Consider the following 23,505-nt stretch of genomic DNA (forward strand, 5'->3'; position numbering starts at 1 on the left):
CAACGCCAAGAACGCTCGAGAAAGACAGAGACACAAGCACGCACCGATTCAACGCGCCTAATTTTCTAGTGCTGCGCGCAGCGGACCGATCATGTTTTAGTGGGAGAGAGACGCAAGGCATTCGCCGGTCCGGCAGGCCTCTCTCTCGTTCGGTGACTCATCGTAACAGACGTGAGCGGGCGTTACACTTTTTCATGAGTGACTTCGAGCCACAACCTAATTTAAGACGTTGTCACGTCAAAAAAATTTGGCAACACTGCGACGCACAAACATATAGTTCGATCAAAGAATATAGAACTTATATTCTTTGGTTCGATGCCAAGGTTATGTTCATTGCACTAAAATTCAAGTTAACCAATTACTCTAACTAAACCACAAATGATAATAAAAGAGAAGAATGCTGATGGTGATACCGAACCGAACTTAACCTTATATAAGAAACGAAAGCGAAATTAGAAACAGAATTTGATACATTGTTGTTTTTCTGCAAATTTCATAAATTGTTATTTTCACAATTTTGTAGATACACATATACGGACATTTTTTACACCTATATTGAATTGGTGTTACAAATTATTGCCATAATTTTCAAATATGTCTTTATATGATGATTATGATGTAAAAACCACAGCTACAGAAAAAGTGCAAGGTTGGTCATCTGGCATTAAATTACTTCAATCACAATTACAACTTAAAAAAGCAACTGTAACTCAACCTAAAAGAGATCAGCTTCGTAAGTCTGTAAGTTTGGCTCCAGTTATAGATTTAAAGTCCAAACGAGATGATGATGAACTTAAATCCCTAGCAAAACCTAAATCTGATCCTTGGCCCCCAATTTTAAGTTCAGCTGGTGATGATTTAAATATAGTAAATGAATATAATCCATCCTGGCCAAATGAGTTTGAAAAAAAAGTTAAAGAATTAAGAGAACATGGTAGAGATCGTGAAAATAGGGAACCTAGGGACAGAGATAGAACTGATAAAGAAGAAAAGAAGAGGGAGAAAAAACGGAAAAGTAGGTTTAGTGATCCAGAGGAAAGTATGTCACCACCATCAATAGTTAACTCAACACCTCAGATGAGTCAGCCACAAATTGGTAGTGGCTTTTCAGGTATGTTTAATTTATATATGGCATCTTTAAATATATATTTATATATATATATACTGCGCCAAAAAAGTATAGCATCACCTATGAAATTGCAAATTTTGTATTTAACATATTTTAAAACATGGATTTTTTACTGTTGTTTTTTTTATTTCTTAAGTATGTAACAAGTATTAAAAGAAAAATGCAGAATGTACGAAAAACCAAGGTTTATTTAATTTATTTCATAAATTAGAAATAAGCGCCCCAACAGCATTGAATAAAAAAAAAATAAAAAACAAAAGTAATGATAATTTAATAAGACGTATTGCCTCCTCTAGCTCTTATAACATCTTGACAACGTTGTGGCATACTTCCAATTAATCTTCTTAGATAATCTTGATTGATATTATCCCATTCTACAGTTAACAACCATTGCAGGTCCTGAAGATTAGCTGGTGTCACATTACCAGATCTCACCCTTCTGTAAAGATAGTCCCAAACATGTTCTATTGGATTTAAGTCCGGGCTGTGCTGTGGCCAATTCAAAACTTGTAAATTTACCTCTTGAAGGTACTTAGTAAAGATTCTTTCGACATGTGGGTGTGCATTGTCATGCATTAAAACATAGTCATTATTGATAAATGGGGCGTAAGGAACAACATGCATCTCCAAAATTTCTCTAATGTACCTATCAGCAGTTAAGGATCCTCCATCTAGCTGTACCACTTCGGTTTTACCCCTAAGAGATAGTCCGCCCCAGAGTATAATAGATCCTCCTTCAAAGTTTGTCGCCGGTCTTCGGTTGCATGAAAATAATGTTGCATTGAAAATAACCATCTTATCTATAAACTGGTATTCTTCAATCCGAAGTGTATAAACAAAATCTTGACTCATCCGTAAAGAGTATGATACCCCAGTCGTTGATATTCCAGTTTATGTGCTCTCTTGCAAATGTTAGATGTGCTATATGGTGTTCTCTTGTAAGTCCCGGTGCAGTGGCAGCTACTCTCGTCCTAATTACACAGATAGACTGTCTTAAAATATGCCTAACAATTTCTGTTACATATACATACATATACATTTCGAGTCTCAGCTAAGTCATGTTGAAGTTGACTTGCAGTCACATGTCTTCGATGCGAAGCCTGAAGGACTAAAAATCTATTGTCCACATGAATAGTTGCTCTTGGTCGACCTGTTACAGCTTGTCTTTCATAAAGACCAGTCTCTTGGTACCTTACTACCACTCGTGATACTGTCAACTGATTTACACCCACTAAATTTGCCAAATCATTTTTTTTCAAATCCTGAGAAAACTAATAAGTATTTTTGACAAATTGAAACGCATAATGAAAGATTACATTATTGCTGAGGGCCAAAAGTCCCTGAAAACTTCTATAATGTTTATTTTAATAAGTTACAGGGGTGAAAAAGAAGAGAAAATTAAGTGTGATTTTTAATTTCAAATATCTCATTCAAAAAAAACTTTTTGTTTATTCTAAGAGACTTTTGGCCCTCGGTAATAATGTAATCTTTCATTCTGATTTAAAATTTTTCAAAAATATTTATTAGTTTTCTCAGGATTCAAAAAAAAATGAATGCATTTAAAAAACACTGGGCTGAAATTTTGCACCTACACTCTTAAAGAGACTTTTATTTAGTTTTTTGTATAAGTTACTAATATGTGAACTCCACTGTAATTTTGAATCCAAAAGAACTATAAATCCAATCTCACTGACTTCAGCATTCATATCACCCACATCTCTCATTGTGAAAATCACTTGTTTAGTTTTATTGTTCTTTAGAATCAACCTATTTACAGCAAATCATTGCTCAGTCATCTGCAGTGCCACCATAAAACCCTCCAGCACATCTTCAATATTATCAGCTTCAAAGACCACTGTAGTGTCATCTGCAAAGAGTGTATATTTAGTCTTACATTCCATGTTTGGAAGATCATTTATATAAATCAAAAATAAAATGGGGCCCAGTATTGAACCCTGACATACTCCATATTTAACACACTTTCTGATGACAACACCCCACCAACCCTCAAAAAATATACCATATCTTTCTGATATGATTTTATGAGCCCAATACTCTCAGAACAAGTATTATTGTCTAATTTCTGCAGAAGAATTTCATGGTTGACCAAGTCAAAAGGCTGGCTCAAGTCACACAACAGGATTGAGTTAAATTGAAGCTTGTGAAATGACTCTATGATGAACAATATAGGGTTTAAAATAACTTTTTTTGGTCAGGGGGGGGGGGGAATCTTCATAAGATCGTCAGGGCAGCACACAGTACTCCAAGAAACCTAGGTACTGTGTTCCCCCCTGGTGTGTGGATTCAGTCTGCTTTTCCGATCCAGACACACATGTGAAGCTGCAACTGAAGAACGCAACTACCTACCCACTAAAACCTCCTCATTTCTAGCCACAAGCACCTGGTACATCCTTTTAGCAAATATTACTTTGGCTGCCCTGCTGCTGACCCTCTCTCTACTCCATGTCAGTAATTCCGACAGTGATAAGGAGTAGTTCATCTTTTCTTATTTTATTTGATTTGTTTCATACAATATATTACAATAAACAATAAAAACGCACATACACAATAATAGCATACAAACAACATACACACATATAATATCCATAATTATAAGGAATAAAACTCTTACAGTCTTCTGTCACTCTCCCATCTTGTCTCACTTTTTCTTGTGTTTCCTTTTTTTCATTATTTCTGTTACTAGGTCTACTATAAAGTTAAAGTTCTCTCTCCATTTTGCATGGCTCTCTCTCCAATGGCGCTACAGCCCAAATCGAGCCTTGGCCTCCTCCAAACTATGACTCCAACCTTGCCGGTCCTGAGCTGATCTTCTCCGGGTTCTAACATCTAGCAAATTTTGCGCGTCCGCTGCCACTTCATCCTCCCATCTTTTCCGTGGCCTTCCTTTTGGTCTTGCTCCCTGCATTTTACTATCTAATTTTGCATGGCTACCGTCATTATATTCTCTGGTGTTGTCTGTCCTAGCCCTGTTCTCATATCTTGTTGTTTGTAAAAAAATTGTGTAAAAAAAATAATTTGTTCTTTTAAACCTACATTTATACCACTCTTTCACATATGGAATTAGTGTCTTTGTCTATTGTGCTTTTTCTGTCTGTGCCTCCTATTCTTGTTGCCATTAGTTTAGCATTTGTTCTCTTACCTAATTTTTTTCTTTCTTTTCTTTTCTTTTCTTTCACCCATTTAACTATTTTCGGTTGTAATATAGTTTACTAACGGATTGCTTAAAGATAACAACGTTTTTTTTTTCTTCAAAGTTCATTACAATTAATGAAAATGAACAATTTTCCTTTGATATACTAATATTGAAAAGGGACAAGTTTAATTTGATATGTTTTTTGTTGAAACATAAGAAATTTTAATAACTTCAGTAGTGAGTATTCCCTCCTCTCAGATAGTGGTAACAGCTTGCAAATGACAAGGCAAGCTTTGGATCAGATTTTAGATCAAATTCTGAGTTACATAACATCTCTTCATCTCATCCTAAACATGTTCTATGGGATTGATATCTGGACTGCGAGAGGGTCAAACAAATCGTGTGATTTGAACATCGTCAAGATACTCAGTAACTATCTGAGCAGTGTGGAGCTGTGCATTATCATGCATAAATGTTGCGTCGTTTCCAATAATAACCATAAACGGTGATGAAATATGGTCCTCTAGAACCTATGTCAGATATCTATGCGCAGTCAATATCCTATTCTCGATAAATATCAACTCTGTGCGAAGTCAAACGATATGCCTCCCCATGCCATAACTGACCCTCCACCAAATAGAAGTTGCTCGGTAATACATCCTTGAGCATATCACTCTTCTGGATTCTTGACTGGCCGTTTATAGGCCAGTTGTAAGTAGTTGTAGAAGAGTTGCTGAAAAAATTAAAGGTAAGCTAAAAATTACTTTGGATGATTTAGTACACAGAGATATACTTGAGAAGGTAGATGAACCATCAGAATGGGTAAGTAATATAGTTTGTGTTGAAAAGCCTAATTCAGACAAGTTAAGAATTTGTTTAGATCCTATCCATTTGAATAAGAACATATGTATAGATAGGCATCCCATATCAACAATAGAAGAAATAGTTTTAAAACTAAGGGGGGAAAGTATCTACAGTGTGATGGATATATCAGATGCCTTTTATCAAATAGGGTTAGATAAAGATAGCCGAAAATTATGCACATTCATAACCCCATTCGGCAAATATCGCTTTAAGAGATTTTGGCCTATCATGTAGTCCAGAAGTTTTTCAACGGGTAAATCAATATAATTGAATGGCTAGTAGTAGTAAGGATGTATACAATAATGAAAGTAATTGTAAATCTGATGACACATCAAGTGAGTGTCAAAGTGTTATCAATAGAGAAGCAAAATGTACAAGATCAGGTAGGGTCATCAGTTTACCAAATAAGTCACAAGACTATTATACTGTTACGATAAATATGACTCATCCCTAAACTGTAAACATGTTTTTCTAATAAGTATTTTTCTAATAGTTTCCCCTACGATAAAACCGGTCTTCTTTCCATGCTGTTCGAGAGAGTTCAAGGGTCGCCTGCCGAATTCTACGGAACTCTGGAATAACGGCTATTTAATATATATATATATATATATATATATATATATATATATATATATATATATATATATATATATATATATATATATATATATATATATATATATATATTATATCAATGGTATTCCGGGTTTGACTCCGCGTTAAATGTTGTTGGTTTTGATAAAAACCATTTTGACGACGTTTCGGCAAGATCTCACTTGCCATTTTCAAGTCTCTCTGGATGGTCTGCTTCTTGTCGATGTTCACTTCCACTCGAACATCGACAAGAAGCAGACCTGCGAGAAGTGAAACGATCATAGTAGCGCGGTTACAGGGAATTGTGGGCGAAGGGACACCTGTTATGATGGAGCCTTGGAACCATGACGACGAGGTTGGCCGAGGAATCATAATTGGAAAGGAACTGGTGACTTCGGCTAAACAAATACCTGTGAGACTTATCAATGTCAATGACTACCCAGTGACCATCAAGAAAGAGACAAAAGTAGGAACTTGTGTACCTGTGACATCCATAATCCGTCAGACGACAACATTCGATAATTCCAACGACAAATTCGACCAAATGGTTGCAGTTGCTGGACAGTCTCTAAATCAGATGGAAAAAAAGGAAATTAAGGGAATTTCTTCGGCAGTAGTATCGTGATATTTTCGTACCGAAAGGAGGAAAGACGGGAAAAACTACCTTTGTTAAGCATAAAATTGATACTGGTAATGCTAAGCCAATTCGCCAAAGAGCTCGACGATTACCACAGACGAAAAGAGAGGAAACTGAAACGATTGTCCGGAAACGGACCGAGTGTGAAACGGAAATGAAGAAAGACGGGATGATAGAACCTTCTACGAGACCATGGGTCTCTTCGGTGGTCCTGGTTAAGAAGGAAGACAGAACGACGAGGTTCTGTGTGGATTACCGTTTGCTGAACAACGTTACCAAGAAAGATAGTTATCCTCTGCCTCGGATCGACGACACATTGGACACATTGGCTGGAAGTAAATTGTTTTCTACTTTGGATTTAAAGTCTGGATACTGATAGGTAGAAATGGACCCAGTAGATAAAGAGAAGACAGCCTTCACCACAAGATCTGGATTGTAGCAATTCAACGTTATGCCATTTGGACTCTGTAATGGTCCTGCGACATTTGAGAGGCTTATGGAAAATGTGTTGAGAGAATTTTCCTGGAAAACCTGCCTGGTTTATCTAGATTGAATAATCGTCTTGGGGGAGACATTTGAAAATTATCTGAAGAATTTAGAAAACGTTTTTAATCGACTTAAAGCTGCCCAATTGATGTTAAACCCCAAGAAGTGCCAGCTATTTCAAGGTAAAGTCAATTATCTGGGTCATTTAGGCAGTAAAGAAGGAGTGGCCGGGGATAAGGGAGAAATCGATTCCATTAAGGAATGGCCAGAACCAAATGATAAACATCAAGTGAGAAGTTTTCTTGGACTATGTACTTACTACCGGAGGTTTATTAAGAAGTTTGCAGATATAGCTAAGCCATTAACCCGACTTACAGAGGAAGCAAGAGATTACCACCGGGATACAGACTGCCAAAATGCCCTTGAGACCTTGAAAAAAGCATTTAATCACAGCACCAATTTTAGGGTATCCACTGCCACAAGGAGAGTTCATCTTAGATACAAATGCAAGTAATGTGGGAATTGGAGGAGTGCTATCTCAGATTCAAGGAGGACAGGAACGAGTTCTTGGATATTTTAGTAAAGTTCTTTCAAAACCTGAGCGGAATTATTGCGCCACGAGAAGAGAACTTCCAGCAGTAGTGAAATCAATAGAGCACTTCTTAAGTGGTTAATGCAGTTTAAGAATCCAGAGGGTCAGATAGCCAGATGGATCGAACGACTCCAAGAATACGATTTCAAGATTGAGCACCGGGCCGGAGTTAGCCACAGAAACGCTGATTCTCTTTCCAGAAGGCCATGCCCAGCAGTGTTCCCACTGCAATAAAATGGAAATACAAGGAAGGAGCAGTGCTAAGAACAACGATGGTCAGTGGATCCAATTGTACAGATAATTCGAAAATGGAAAGAGGAAAACCGTCGACCACCTTGGCAAGAAATATCAAGCCTATGCTCAGTAGTTAAGACGTATTGGGCCCAGTGGGACTCATTTATCATGCAAGATGGCTTGCTCAAACGAGTACTGGAAAATTATGACGGTTCAGAGAAGAGAAGACAGTTGCTGATCCCAAAGAGCAGAATAGCTGAAGTACTTTGTCAGTTACACGACAGTCCATCAGGAAGGCATTTCGGTGTAAATAAAACCCTTCAGCGAATTCGGAAACGGTTTTATTAGATGAACGGTTCCGACGACGTAAAGGACTGGTGTAAGAAATGTACTATTTGTGCTACGAGTAACAGGCCTTACCGAAAAAGGAGAGGTCCTATGAGACAATATAATGTTGGAAGCCCGTTTGAAAGAATAGCTTTGGACATTGCTGGGCCATTTCCAGAAAGTGAAAATGGAGGCAAGTACATGTTGGTAGTAATGGATTACTTCACTAAGTGGGACGAGATTTATGCACTTCCAGACCAGAAGGCCGCCACGATTGCAGAAGTTCATCAAAGAATATATCAGCCGATTTGGAGTGCCTTGGGAGATCCATAGTGACCAGGGAAAAAACTTTGAAAGCGATCTATTTCAAGGAATATGTGATAGACTAGGCATAAAGAAAACAAGAACTACAGGATATCAACCGCAATCGGATAATATGGTAGAATGTATGAATGAGACAGTTGGCAAGTATTTGACAAAGATGGTCTCCGACCATCAGCGAGACTGGAACCAATATCTTCCGTTCTTCACAATGGCCTACAGATCTGGTGTTAACGAATCAACAAGCCCAGGCACCCAGAGTCCTATTCGGATGTGAGATGCGACTACCTTGTGAACTGGAATTTGGGTGTCGACCTGGAGAAGATGTAGCAAGTGAAGATTATGTGATCGAATTACGAGTTGGTCCGTTCCCATCTTCAGATCGCTAGCGACCGAATGAAAAACGGTATGATACGCAAGCCGAAAAGAAGTGCTTTAAGAAGAACGACAAAGTCTGGCTCTATAATCCCAAGAAGCGAAAAGGTTGTTCTCCCAAGTTGCAGCGGTTTTGGGAAGGTCCATACCTCATTATGGAGATCAACGATGTCATCTACCGAATAAGCAAGATTCCGAGGTGAAAGCCGATGATAGTACACCATAAACGGCTGGCGTCTTTCGAAGGTGACCACGACGTAGATGAAGAAGTGAAAGTAAACTAGTCCAAGATGTGGCTGACCTCATGTTTGAGGAATTCATGGGGGCCTATGGAGGTACTGGTAAAGCAAGACATGGTGTTACCACTGAAGAAAAACAAAATCTACTCGCGCTTCCCGATCACTACTCGCTGGCCCTTACCATCACGGCCAGTACCAAAGACGCCAATTAGATTGGAGGGTTATGCGAAGTATGGTGGAGGAGATCTTTAAAGACACCGAAGTCCAGGTGTTAGTCTGTTGCAATCCGCATAGTTACTGGTGCGGAAAGAAAACCGTCCCTTGTCATTTTTATACAACTGGAAGTTGTAAAAGAGGGTCTAGTTGCCGATACCAGCATACCGTTCCAATTTAACCCATGAAGGACTGGGGTTGCCATATGGCAACACTGGTATTGACGTACGAATCTTATTATTTTGAGGTTATGTTAGTTTGTTTTGTTTCCAAGAACGCGCCGGTCTGCAGAAAATAAGTGATTTGAAGATATACACCTAACAAAAACTTAATTCGTTGGTGTTTGTGAGATTTTATAGTCACCGTTTTTGATAGTTGTAAAAATGGATATAAGATTTGTGTAAGTAGCTCAATTTGTCAATTACTTCTGAATAACTATTACATCTAAGTGGCTAAAGTAACAATTATGCTCTAATAGAAAGGTCATTTTCCCTCTGTGAATATTTGACAACCCTTGAAAAAAAGCGATCTTTTACAATATTTTGTTTTTATTCATCGCGTTGCCATATGGCAACGCTAGTATCTACAGACATCTTGTTTTTTCAGGCGGGGTTTCTCTCTACAAGAAGCTTTGAACATGGTTTACGAAGATGACGTCAACGTTAGAAATATTTATGTTGAGCCCCCAAATATTGGAGACCTCACTGATGAAGATTCTGGCGAGGAGGATGGGGGAGGATTCATCGACAATCTGTCTAGAAAACAGCTGGAAGCAAATGTTGAGGTGCAAATGTATGACGAAGAAGCAGACAAGGAGGATGACGACATCGAAGAAGATGCAGTTCAAGCGATGGATATTTCCCAGGAAAGCAGCGGAAGTTTCATCCCACAAACTACCTCTCAAGTGAAGAAAATTGAATACGAGTCCCTAAATTGGATAACGGGTGATTTGGTCGACAATGCCGCTAGTTTCCCAGAATATAGCTACGAACCATTCAATACGTTGACACCTGTCGAGATGTTCGAATTATTTTTCGACGAGGATATAATTAGTTACATTCTCAACCAATGCACGAGTTATGCACTGCAGAAGAACTTTCCCGACCCCAAAATTTCCGCAGGAGAAATGAGGTGTTTCTTTGCCATTTTGATTCTATCGGGGTATAATTGGCTCCCGGGAAAAAAATTTTACTGGGATACGAAAGGCGATATGGGTAATGCAATGGTCATGAATGCTATGCGAAGAGATTGGTTCCTTACAATTTGGCGTTTTTTCCACCTTGCAAATAATGAAGCCATCGATGAAAGGGACATATATTACAAGATCAGACCCTTAGCTGACTATTTACAGAAAAAATATAAAGAATATTACGTCCCTGAAGACGAATTAAATTACGACGAATCTATGGTGAAATACTTTGGACGCCACTCATGTAAACAGTTCATAAAAGGAAAGCCGATTCGTTTCGGATACAAAGTTTGGTGTCTCAACACTAAAAGTTGTAAGCTTCAACCTGTACCAAGGAACCGATCCCAAAGCAAATAATCATTATTATAAAGTTTTTGGAGCATGTGCGGCTCCATTCGTCACAATGCTCGTTGAACTGCCCAATGATAAATCAAGATTACCCTACAAAATTTTCTGCGACAATTCATTTACGAGCCTCCACCTTTTGAAACATATAAAGGATCGTGGCTATAGCCTTACCGGAACAATACGGGAAAATCGCATTCCCAAAAACTGCCCTATAGAATCGAAAGCTAATATGCAGAAACGCAAAAGGGGTGATGTATAGTCGATTCTCGAGAGAGAAACTGGTATTATAGTTGTAAGATGGTTGGATAACAGCGTCGTAAGTGTAGCGTCAACATGTTATGGGGTGGAACCACAATCGCTCGTGAAAAGATATTCACAAGCTGAAAAGAAAATCATCCAGGTTCAAAGTCCATGCCTGATTGGTAAATATAATAATGCAATGGGGGGCACCGACCTAATGGACGAAAATATAAACCGCTTTAGAATAGGAATGAGGGCAAAAAATGGTACTGGAGCTTGATTACCTGGATGCTAGATGCGACTATACAAAATGCGTGGCTGCTACATAAAAAATCCGGCAACAAGTTGACACAGTTAGAGTTTAGGCGTGAAATTGTGCAAGCCTATCTGACCAAATACGGAGTGCCTGCAAAACAAGGTGGCCGACCGTCTAGTTCACTCTCAAGTCGTTCCTTTCATAGAGTATCTGATGATATTAGATACGATGGAGTTGGGCATTTACTGGAACCAGTACCAAATAAAAAGAAAATTAGGTGTGCAGGTGAAGAATGCAGGTCGATCATGAGAACAAGATGCGCCAAATGTGAAGTAGGTTTGTGCACAAAGTGTAATGTTAAATTTCATACACAGCTATAGAAAGTTTTTTGCCGATTATCTCTCAATTTCATAGAATATTTTTTACTTTTATTTCATTCGGTTAATGTAGCCATAGGAACCTAGCGTTGCCATTTGGCAACAGGCAATATTTTTAGGTTTTAATATATTTAATAATTATTTTTGTCTTTTTCTAAGTAAGTTTTGTCCATTCATAAGAGTTATTTGTATTATTTATGTAAAATAAAGATTTTCGAAAACTTCGTCCTTCATGGGTTAAGTCACGATAAGGTTCCAGGAGGAACCATCTTTTAAGAGGGGGGCAATGTTACGATAAATATGACTCATGTCTAAACTTTAAACATGTTTTTCTAAGAAGTATTTTTGTAGTAGTTTTCCCTACGATAAAACCGGCCTTCTTTCCATGTATTCGAGAGAGTTCAAGGATCGCCGGCCTAATTCTACAGAACTCTGGAATAACGGCTATTTAATATATATATATATATATATATATATATATATATATATATATATAAATATATACAAAACCACAAGTTTATTAGGGCTGTTGTCAGAAGGTTGGCCGAGATGTTAGAGAAACACTCTTTTGACTTTTTGTCGAGCTTTCGGAATCATTTTATTCCTTTTTCAAGACACTGTAATGTATATAAAAAAATGTGTAAATATTTACAAAATATCACAATTCGTTAGTGCAACTTACTAGTCGTTGAGATTATTTAAAATAAACTTTTACACTCAACATTAAAAACACAAATTTAAAATATAATAATGGACAATACATTCTAAAAATTTTGCTCAGGATAGTAAAACTTAGTTTGTTTCATATCATATTTTGATGATATGTTTTAACTCTAATACATAGAGAACAGAAAGAAAAAACCAATGTGATTAAAGTGTAATTAGTTGTTCTTAATATTGTATTTATTTTTTTCAAGAAGCAAGAGGATATTTGGATAGTTTTGATTTTTAATTATTAACCTGTCTTAATGGTATTCAACCAGTTATGCATACAAGAATATTTAGACATTTATATTTATTTTATTTTTGATGTTTTTCCAGTAAATAACAATAAATGTTGCTCAATTTATCTATGTCAGACCTTTTGTTAATGCAAGATGTACTGGATTTTATGCAACACATTTCCAAGAAAACACGTTTTGTATGGTTGTTTTCTTTTGCCAAAATACAGGCATCCTCGAAATTGAACTCATGTTTCCGAGTTATTGCATGTTCTGCGAGTGTACATGCATTTATTTTGTTGGTTTTTATGTCACTGCGATGTGAGATCACCCTATTATGGAAATTACGAGATGATTCTCCGATGTAAACGTTGTTGCAATTGACACACGGTATAGAATAAACAACATTCGATGACTCCTGTATTGTGAAAGGATCTTTTGTCTTCGTGTATAACTTCGATACCGTGTTCACATTCTTAGTTGCAATTTTCAAGCCATTAACATTTTTGAAAATGTTCATTAGCTTAGGTGTCAGAACTGGAATGTAGGGTAAGGAACCATAAGTTATTGTAGATGGTATCATTGAAATGTTGTTTGTCAATGTCACTTGTCGGATCTCATTGTTATTATGAAGATTTTGTTTGTTGGAAAATTGCGAGGGAAAAGGAGAAGCGAAAATGAGTTTATTTAAAAGCCCTATGGGGTAGGAGTTCTTTAGTAGTATAGATCTCAACTTTTTTAGTTCCTTGTCCCTGAAATCGATGTGTGACAAGTTAGCAACCCTAGTTTTTAAGGCCAAAACCAAATTTGTTTTCATCTTGGATGGATGTTCAGAATGAAAATTTATGAAACGGTTACTAAAACAAGGTTTACGATACCACTCCGTTCTTAGTATGCCATCACTGTCACGATGGATAAGCATGTCTAAAAAAGGAATCATACCATCTGCCTCTCTCTCTCTCTCTCTCAACCGTAAACTTTAGGTGTTCACATTGGGAGTTAAATGTGTTTAAAACATCAGGTATTTTTCAGTGACCCATAAAATCAAATCATCTACATATCGTTTAATAAATATATGTGAAAAGGTATATTTTCTACATACCTATAACAACGTTACACGTTGTTATAAGTTCATCCAAAACAAATTTACATAGTATTGGGGATATTTTACTGCCTATTGGAGTGCCAAATATGTATTTATAAAAATTATCATTGAACAAAAAGATAAATCAGTCAAATATAAATGTTAAAAAGTCAAATATAAATGTTAAAATTCTTATGAAATCATCTAAACTAATCTTGGTATGCGGAGAGATGCTGTTCCAGTTATTTTTGATGCTGTTCAGGATAGCATCTAGTGGTAAGTTTGTAAACAGTGACACAACATCTAAACTAATCAATATATAGTTATTCTGAACTTTAAAAATGTTAATGGCTTGAAAATTGCAACTAAAATGTGAAAACGATATCGAAGTTAGGGTGCGTTCATTACGGAGATCATCGCGTGGTATCCCCGCCTAGAACATAGCACTGATAGCCCAGGAAAATAGGCATTATTTCATTACACTCGTCCGGCCAGGCAAACGACAATTGTTTTGAGTAGTGTGGACCTCTGTAACAAAAACCTATATGTTTCCTGTAGTCGATTTTTTAGACTTAATTAGTTATTAACAAATTAAGGTCAGAAAACGGAAAATTTTTGCTTTTTTGGTCTATCAGCAAAAAATTAAGCATTTTAAACAAATTTTAGAAGAGAAGAAACTTATAAGTTACATAAAAACTTTCAAAATAGCGTTTTCTAAATGTTTCTATTTTTATTTGTTGCTAACGAAGTTGCAAAGTAAGTCAAAAATTTTGGTTTTTTATAAATGTTAATAACTTTTTTGAAAATATACTTATAACATTTATATTGCATGGAATGCTGTATCTTATAGTACTTAAAATACGATCAAAATTTCAAAGTGATCGGTCAAATATTTTAAAAGTTATTTTATTTGTTTATCCCAAATTAATTTTTTTTTGTAACAATATAAGTCAAAAAATTATATAGTTTTAGTAATTTTAAAGATAGTTTCTTAAAGAAGAAGACTTGTTCTAATATTTACATTAAAAAAAATTAATTTTAAATATTGCAAAATAATTTTGCAAAAACATGTCGTTTTTTCCTTATAAACAATTAGAATAACTTTTTAACCATTGCCTGTTAAAATATTATTTTTTTATATTTAAAAAGCCTGAATTTTTTCACAAATTTAAAAGAAAAAATAATTTATTTTTAATAGAAATATTTATATTTTACATTTAAACTTACCTTAAATATTATTAAAAAAAATTTAAACAAATTAGGTGGTTTAGTTGATAATTTATTTATTGAACTAATGCATATTCGTAATGTACGCAAAAAGTACATACAAGTTCAAAAAGAAACGTTGAAATACATTAAAAAGGAGCAGCGATACAGTTATCAGCTCCTTCTCCCTCCCTTTAGTTCCCGCGAGTTTCAAAGTCGGCTAATTTTAAAGAATACATTTTGAAGCTTTGTGGACGATTCCATTAAAAGGTAATATTTTTAGAAGCTAATACATTAAAACTATAAAGTATATTCTTTCAAATAGGGCTAATTAGATTTAATAATATAATATAATATTAATAATAATAATAATGTTATAAACAAAGCTGCTATGAATTAAATAAAAAAAGAGGCTAACTTTGTCCCAAATTATTTTAGGATAATTTTTTTTTACTTTTGAATTTGTAAAAAAATTTATGCTTTTTAAATATAAAAAAATAATATTCTTACAGGAAATGGTTTAAAAGTTATTCGAATTGTTTATAAGCAAAAAAGCGACATGTTTCTGCAAAATTATTTTGCAATATTTAAAATTAATTTTCTTCATCTTTTAAGACTTTTTAAGACTTAAGTCTTTTTCTTCCAGAAACTACCCTTACAATTACTAAAAATAAAGTTTTCTGACTTATATTGTTGCAAAAAAAATGAATTTGGGATAAACAAATAAAATAACTTTTAAACTATTTTACACATCACTTTGAAATTTTGATTATATTTTAAGCACTACAAGACACAGCATTCCATAAAATATAAACGTTATAAGTTTATTTTTAAAAAAGTTATTAACATTTATAAAAAACCAAAATTGTTTACTTATTTTGCAACTTCCTAAGCAACAAATAAGGATATAAACATTTAGAAAACGCCATTTTGAGTGCAAGTATATGACTTTTAAGTTTCTTTTCTTCTAAAATCCAGTCCAAAGTCCAAAAAAATCGACTGCAGGAAACATATAGGTTTTTGTTACAGAGGACCATACTACTCAAAACAATTATCGTGCTTTTTTCGTATTTGCTTATTTCCATGCTCTATGACAGTGAAGTGAACGCTCGAATTTAAAATAAAATGCATTTATTTGGTCGCAGCGGTACTACGGACGAGAATCGAAAAAATACTAAGCTGGAATACTATGGTCCAACTCCATGGTCCGATACCTGGCTCTATGCTGGGCGCTGCGCGTTGATGATGAACGCTGGAATTTTGAAAGTAATGCATTTATTTTATGTGGCGATCCATCCTATGGCCCGACAGAGGGTCGGCGCCTCGTTATGAACGCACACTTATACACAAAGACAAAAGATTGGCACACTATACCGTGTGCCAATTGCAACAACGTTTACATCGGAGAATCATCTCGTAATTTCCATAATAGGGTGATCTCACATCGCAGTGACATAAAAACCAACAAAATAAATGCATGTACACTCGCAGAACATGCAATAACTTGGAAACATGAGTTCAATTTCGAGGATGCCTGTATTTTAGCAAAAGAAAAAAACCATACAAAACGTGTTTTCTTGGAAATGTGTTGCATAAAATCCAGTACATCTTGCATTAACAAAAGGTCTGACAGATAAATTGAGCAACATTTATTGTTATTTGCTGGACAAACATCAAAAATAAAATAAATATAAATGTCTAAATATTCTTGTATGCATAACTGGTTACATACCATTAAGACAGGTTAATAATTAAAAATCAAAACTACCCAAATATGGGCCTCATGCTTCTTGAAAAAAATAAATACAATATTAAGAACAACTAATTACACTTTAATCACATTATTTTTTTCTTTCTGTTCTCTATGTATTAGAGTTAAAACATCATCAAAATATGTCATGAAACAAACTAAGTTTTACTATCCTGGTCATAATTTTTAGAATGTATTGTCCATTATTATATTTTAAATTTGTGTTTTTAATGCTGAGTGTAAAAGTTTATTTTAAATAATCTCAACGACTAGTAAGTTGCACTGACGAATTGTATTATTTACACATTTTTTTTTTATATACATTACAGTGTCTTGAAAAAGGAATAAAACCATTCCGAAAGCTCGAAAAAAAGTTAAAACAGTGTTTCTCTAACATCTCGGCCAACCTTCTAACTGCAGCCCTAATAAACTTGTGGTTTTGTTTATATCGACAGTCGCTATATATCTATATATATATATATATATATATATATATATATATATATATATATATATATATATATATAGAGAGAGAGAGAGAGAGAGAGAGAGGATATTTTTATTGAAAACAGTTAGTCGGATTCCTCTATAAATTTCAAAAACATCGTAGACACATGAGAATTTTTGTTCTGACCACTACAGATATCGGAATAAAACGTTACAAACTTTACTCTAGGTGATGATGATTTTTTAAGAAGTGATATAGGCCTGACGCTATTTCATTTTCACCGCGACAAACTATGAATTCATACCACTTGTAATGTTTGGATTTACCTGAAGCTCCATCATGAATAGTAGATTGTATGTCCACAACTGTCTTTTATAAAACACAACGGAAGATCTAAGAAAAGGTGTTGGTAAACATTGCTGTAGGTCAAACGTATAACATGCTTTTTTGTCACTTATTTTTTATTCTTCTTTGTAGAATTTTTTCATGTTATATGCCATATCTGCACTGGAGTAATGCTATTCGCGTTGAATTGTAAGGGCAACTTTGTCAGGATCACTAACTGCCGTCTTTATTTTCATGTTCAATAAATCGCATGTGTAGCACGTATCCTGTCTAGGTTTTTTAAATGATAAATTTAGTGATTGGAAAGATTTCTCATAAATTTGCCTGAATGAATGCCTGATACACTTGACCTTTTTTGTTTATAACAGTACGTATAAATCTTGGTTTCTCATCTAGAGTTGAGCAACATGTTTGCATACAGCATTCTGTTTCCACTTATTAAAAAAAAATAGTGATGTGTCACTTCACGTTTTTTGAGATTATCCAAATTTTTCGAATGAATATTTTTTTGTGCACAATTGATGAGAGCCGAAATGTGGGTAACTCTTCTATTATAGGAGCCTAAACACCAGTATTCTTGAAAAAGTGAACTTCGAATTTCTGGACTGAATTTCAGATAACACTTATTTCTGCATTCCTTCAACTCTAGCATTTTCCTTGCTTTTATTTTCTTGCCTTTTGCAGTTATAAATTCTTTACCGCTTTGAAGACATTCTTTTCTATTTTTTGAATGAGTGGCTCACTTCTACAGACGAATAAGCCTTAGCTGTTGGTATTGGGTGTGATTCTTCACTATCAGAATCTCCGTCAGGAACAGAGCTTGTATCACTGTCACTAAATTCACAAAAAATGTCCCATTAATTCGGATTAACGGAGAGAGCTGGTGAAGAATGTACTGAATCCGATTATCTGCTTCCCATAACTTACATAACATACTGTTAACAAAGAATTGAGTAATGTTGCCAATTTCCAAACTTTCTAAGGGTTATTAAAAAAATTCCATTCTCAGCACATTACCAGTGGCGATTAACTATTATTGGATAGTAGTTTGACCTAAAACAATAAAACAAATCTCATTTCTTTATTACAATTTGTTTTATTATAGAAAAATTATTAAAAGCTTTAATTTATAATTTTTTTGTATCTAACTGCGCAATAGTTATAAATAATTACACACCAATCATGGCGTGACAAGCAACCAAGAATGAAATAAACGAAACCCAAGTTCCCAGAATTGTATCGCATTAGACAAGCATCGGAATGTCCAATACTTGTTAAACATTCTTGGAATACCCAATTTTTTAAACCGAGTCTCTAATTCATGTCATCTGTACCGATTAAACTCAATGGAAATGAACTAAACCTTTCATAAATCGAATGCTATAAATGTCATAAGTCAGACTTAATACTTTTTTACCGCCCTCTATTCAATAATTTCCCAGTTAGTACCTTTTAACCATTGTTCTAAAATTCTTATAATAGTGCATTGACATGTCTTTTATTAGAAAAAAAATATTGCGGTGTGTTCTATATGTTATAAACAATACAGTAATTTTGTGACTTGTGACCATTGTACCGTCCTCCATAGATATCTTCTTCCAGCGCGGCGCACAAGTTCTGCCAACATATACGTTTAGCTCTTTTAATTTCTCTACTTAGTTCTTTTTTAAAAGTTGGTACTTTCTTCTGGAAGGTTATTTATTTCTCTTTTAATTAGAATTTTCTTTATCGAATACTATCATCTTCCTACCGTATTTTGTGGCCTTAGTGCCAATTTCATAAGTGATGTACCGGTGAAAAGTGAAAAGGTCATCCACTACATCCCAACTTTTAATCTTCTTGGCAACACCGTTGCCTGCTAGGGTAATATCTATATGACTTTCCGATGTAACTCTCACAAAGGTTGATTTACCGTTGTTCAACACTACGAGGTCCGCCGCAGAGATCCATTGGTTTCAAAGTTCGCCCCTCTCATTCGTCATTTAGGGGATCCTCATAAAATGGACTTTCTGATTCTTCAGCTACTAACAAATCTTTCTCTCTCTGAGACGTGTCGATTATATTTTCTTTGTGTTTTCTGTAGTGCTCTCTGCTAATATTTGGACAATATTATGGTTGCTATGGTTGCTATTATGGTTATCCTATCAATTTTTATTGTTACGTGCCCCTCTTTCTCACTATTTTATTGACGCATACCTTTTTGTTTAGTATATTTATGACTAATTCGACGTTATTATTATATATCTAGCCTTTATTCTTAGCTATTCTCGTATTAGGTTCTGGGACAATCAAGAGATCTGCTTCGATTTCTAAAGCTTTTGCGTAAATTAAGTCGTGTGTTTTCTTTGCTCTTCCGGCGTTTACTTGTAGTATTTTTAGTCTTTTTGTCCCTATCGAAATTTTGTGACCTAATACGCTAGTGTCTCTGACACTAGTGTATTAGGTCACTTAGGTGGGTTATGGTGACTTTTGTGACTATTAAATAATTATTCGGTTGACGCTGTCCACCGCTAATAGTTCCAGGTATATGTCCCTGTACAGCCTTTGGGTACATGTATACTGCATGGACACGTCCCTCGTCTTAACGAAGACCACTTTCGTAGTCTTGTTGTCTGTTTCGATCGGATTCCCGATAACTATCTTTGTTCTAGTGAAAACTTTTTCCTCCCACTGGTGACCCACTAAGATTTCCTAATCTTCAAAGGTCTTAGTGTTTTCTATATTTGTGATGTTTGCTTTCGGACCTCCATGCCACGGATCGGTCTATTTGTCCGCATCCACCATCATCTTTCCGCTAGCTCGTATCTGTGTTTCTTTAGCCAGTCTATTACTAGGTCTTTCTAAAATGTTGGGGAGGTTTTTCCAGTTTTGCCAGCACCTCTTTTATACCTTTGTGTGTGTTGGGAACTTCCACCATCAATCTGGTGAGGTTTTGTACTAATTTTTGGTAGTTCTCCAATCCTCCCATAATAGAGAAGTATTCACAATTTCATTAGCCTCTGTTGACTTATTCTTTCTTTTTGTCCCCGAAATTTTTAAAGGTAAGTTTGGAAGGGAATTTTCCCTCTTCCTTCGCCAAAACTCTTGTCTTCGTTATTGTTTTTTTTTTTGTGTTTTTTGATCCATATAAATCCCACGAGTAGCTAGGGAAATACGGCACATTCCCACAGAGCCCCGCATGCGGGAATAAGGCTTTTTTACAATAGGGTTTCGTCCGTTTCCCCAAGCGAACCGTTCGTGACCACGTGCCATGTGGCTATCGAGCCATCAGCACGGTTTCTCACATCTTAGATTGCGGTTTTTCCCGCTGGTTGTCTCCTGATGTTATGAAGAAGGTATGGCGGTTTATGGGAGGAGGGGAGTTTTTAAGTGAGAGTTGGGAGTTGTTGCCACATAAAAGCGTATTTGAAAACGCTTGAGACTCATCTTCCAGTCCGGGTCCCAAACATATCCTGTTAAGCAGTCCCTAGATTATCGCGTCGCGCTCACCTCACAAGAATTGTCGGCCGCGACCGGACAAGAGTACGACTGACTACCTCTCCGTTTTGTCGCCTTTTACGATGAATAGGATATAGCTGCGGGGATATTCGACTTGAGTGCAGAAAGCTAATGGATTGTATTTTTATTTGTGCGAAAGCCAAATTGATATTCAGGAAACATACCATTCTTCCATACCTTCTACCATTCTACTTCAAAGAAATCTACTATTTATAGTGCCATAGACTACAAACAACCACAATTCCACAATTATTGAAATAATTGGCAGTAGTAAAACTGGCGGATAATTTTCTGGCAGAGTCCCCTTTTTTGAAGATTGGACAAATTATTGCTTTTTTAACTCGTTCGCTGCCGATCATGCGCTAGTGCGTGATAGTCGTACTTGGAAAAAGGCCGATCACGCGCCAGTACGTGATATAGCTGTAAGCTCTATAGTTTTTGAATACGGCTTATATGAGTTTAAAAATAAGTGTCGGCCTACTAGGATCAATCATAGGTTAGGATTTAATTGCGCGGTTTTTAATTTGACTGTACCAGCGTATGTTGACAGTCTAGTGAAAATGGCGGAAAGTAATAACATTGTGATAGGACTTTCTCAACCAAATAAGGTAAAAATTGATTTAAAAGGGCCTTTAAGTGAAAAAGAACTACTATATTTTCTGGAACATGACAGCTCCGACGACGACAAGATGTTATTTGGTGATTTGGATGAATCGGATATGAAGTATATTCTGAGGAGGATTCTAAAAATGATCTTGGTGTACAATAGTACGTGTTACAAAATAATGATAATGAACGTCCACAAAACCTTTATCAGGATCAAGACCAGTCTATACAATTTTCTTTGAATCCAACCACAATGAAAGATATTTTTGAGTTTACTGAACAAAAATTTGTGATTTGAGTAACAGTTAATTAATCATTAATCTATTTTTATCTGGAAGAACATGCTTTAAATCCGGGATAACTAACTGGAAACAGTTAACTTCTGAAGATTTGTTACTGTTCATAGGCTTACTGTTACATATGTGCAATATTCGAATAAACCGTGTCCAAGACTATTGGCGACAAGATGAGTTATATAGCATTGGGATATTTCACAAAGTTATGAGTCGAAATCGGTTTTATCCGGCGTTGCCTAAATTTCACGGAAAATACAAAAAATGATATTTCACCAAAAAACAAATTATTGAAGATAAGATACTTACTTAATTTTTTTAACGAAAAAGTATCGGCACTGTATTATCCAGGATGGGAGCTAAGGTGAAGATGAAGAGGCTATGGTGTTATAGCGAAGCAGACTTCGATTTCGAAAATATATCAAAAATAAGAGGTATAAATATGGCATTAAATTATACATGCGGACAACCCCAACTGGTATGGTTTTAAAATTTGCCGTTTATGCAGGTAAACTGGATGATCTGGGTGGTAAAGAAAGTGGTAATGCATTTATTGGACGGTTTTTTGGAAGTAGCACATAGTGTTTATATGGACAATTATTATAACAGTTTTTTATTAGCTAGAACATTTTTGAATCATAAAACACTATACAGGAATTTTAAGATTGGATAGAAAGCATGTACCGAAGGAAATAAAAGACACTAAGTTAAAGAAAGGTGAAGTCATGGGAAGGTATGCAGATGGACTGCTCATAGGAAAATGGAGAGATAAGAGGAATTTGTCCTATATTTCTAGTGAATATCCAGACATAATGGTGGATGTACCAAATAAAAGATAACAAATTGTATCTACCTACTTATATCTATTATACATATATATATATATATATATATATATATATATATATATATATATATATATACATATATATATACATATATATATATATATATACATATATATATATATATATATATATATACATATATATATATATATATATATATATATATATATATATATATATATATATATATATATATATACCTACTTATTGTATTGTTCACTACAATAAGTAGGTACATGTCCGGTATTGACAGACATGACCAAATGCTCTCGTATTACCTGACATAGGGAAAGACATTAAGATGGCATATGAAGATGTTTATCGACGTGCTGCAATTGATGCTTATCATATCACACCATTTATATAACAAATACTCTACCCAAACAATAAGTGTTTATGACATTCGTATTCGAGTCATACCAAGTTTATTAGCCCCGGCCCAGAAGAGGGCAGAAGAAAACGAAGCACACCGACGACTCCCAGAAGCTGGTCACATCATGTGGTATTAAGAAAACACCTAGGAAACATTGCAAGTTATGTTACGAAAATGGAAAAAGAAAAGATACTATCTATACATGTAGGTCGTGCCCCAGTGAACCAGGATATTGTCTAGATTGCTGTATCATTATTATAAATAAGTTAAAAAATTTTAATGCACAGAAACAAAAATACATGTTCCTCCTCCTACCGAACTAATCTGACTGAAAAAGCTGCCAGTTTAAATCCCTCTAAGTGGACTGCTTGAATCTCCTCTTCCTTCAGCCAATATTCCGTTATACAAAGAACATCAATTTAAAAAAAATGTTTAAAAATTATCTAAAATGGATTTATAAATGTTCAAAACGTTTTCGATCCTATCAGATCTGCATCAGTGAAAAATATCTGTATAGTAGTTGGAACTATGTTGATGT

General features: G+C 35.2%; 1 protein-coding gene across 1 annotated transcript in view; it reads left to right on the forward strand.

Annotated features, from left to right (window-relative positions):
• Nucleotides 1-383: 383 nt before the first annotated feature.
• Nucleotides 384-23,505, forward strand: part of Spf45 (splicing factor 45) — a 49,516-nt gene continuing 26,394 nt past the window's right edge. Inside the window, exon 1 of the mRNA XM_072537685.1 lies at nt 384-1,111. Within this exon, the coding sequence (XP_072393786.1) occupies nt 595-1,111 (517 nt within the window). The 5' untranslated portion in view covers nt 384-594. The remainder of the gene's footprint in view (nt 1,112-23,505) is intronic.

This window comes from Diabrotica undecimpunctata, chromosome 7 (genome assembly GCF_040954645.1).
Source record: "Diabrotica undecimpunctata isolate CICGRU chromosome 7, icDiaUnde3, whole genome shotgun sequence".
Classification (NCBI taxonomy): domain Eukaryota; kingdom Metazoa; phylum Arthropoda; class Insecta; order Coleoptera; family Chrysomelidae; genus Diabrotica; species Diabrotica undecimpunctata.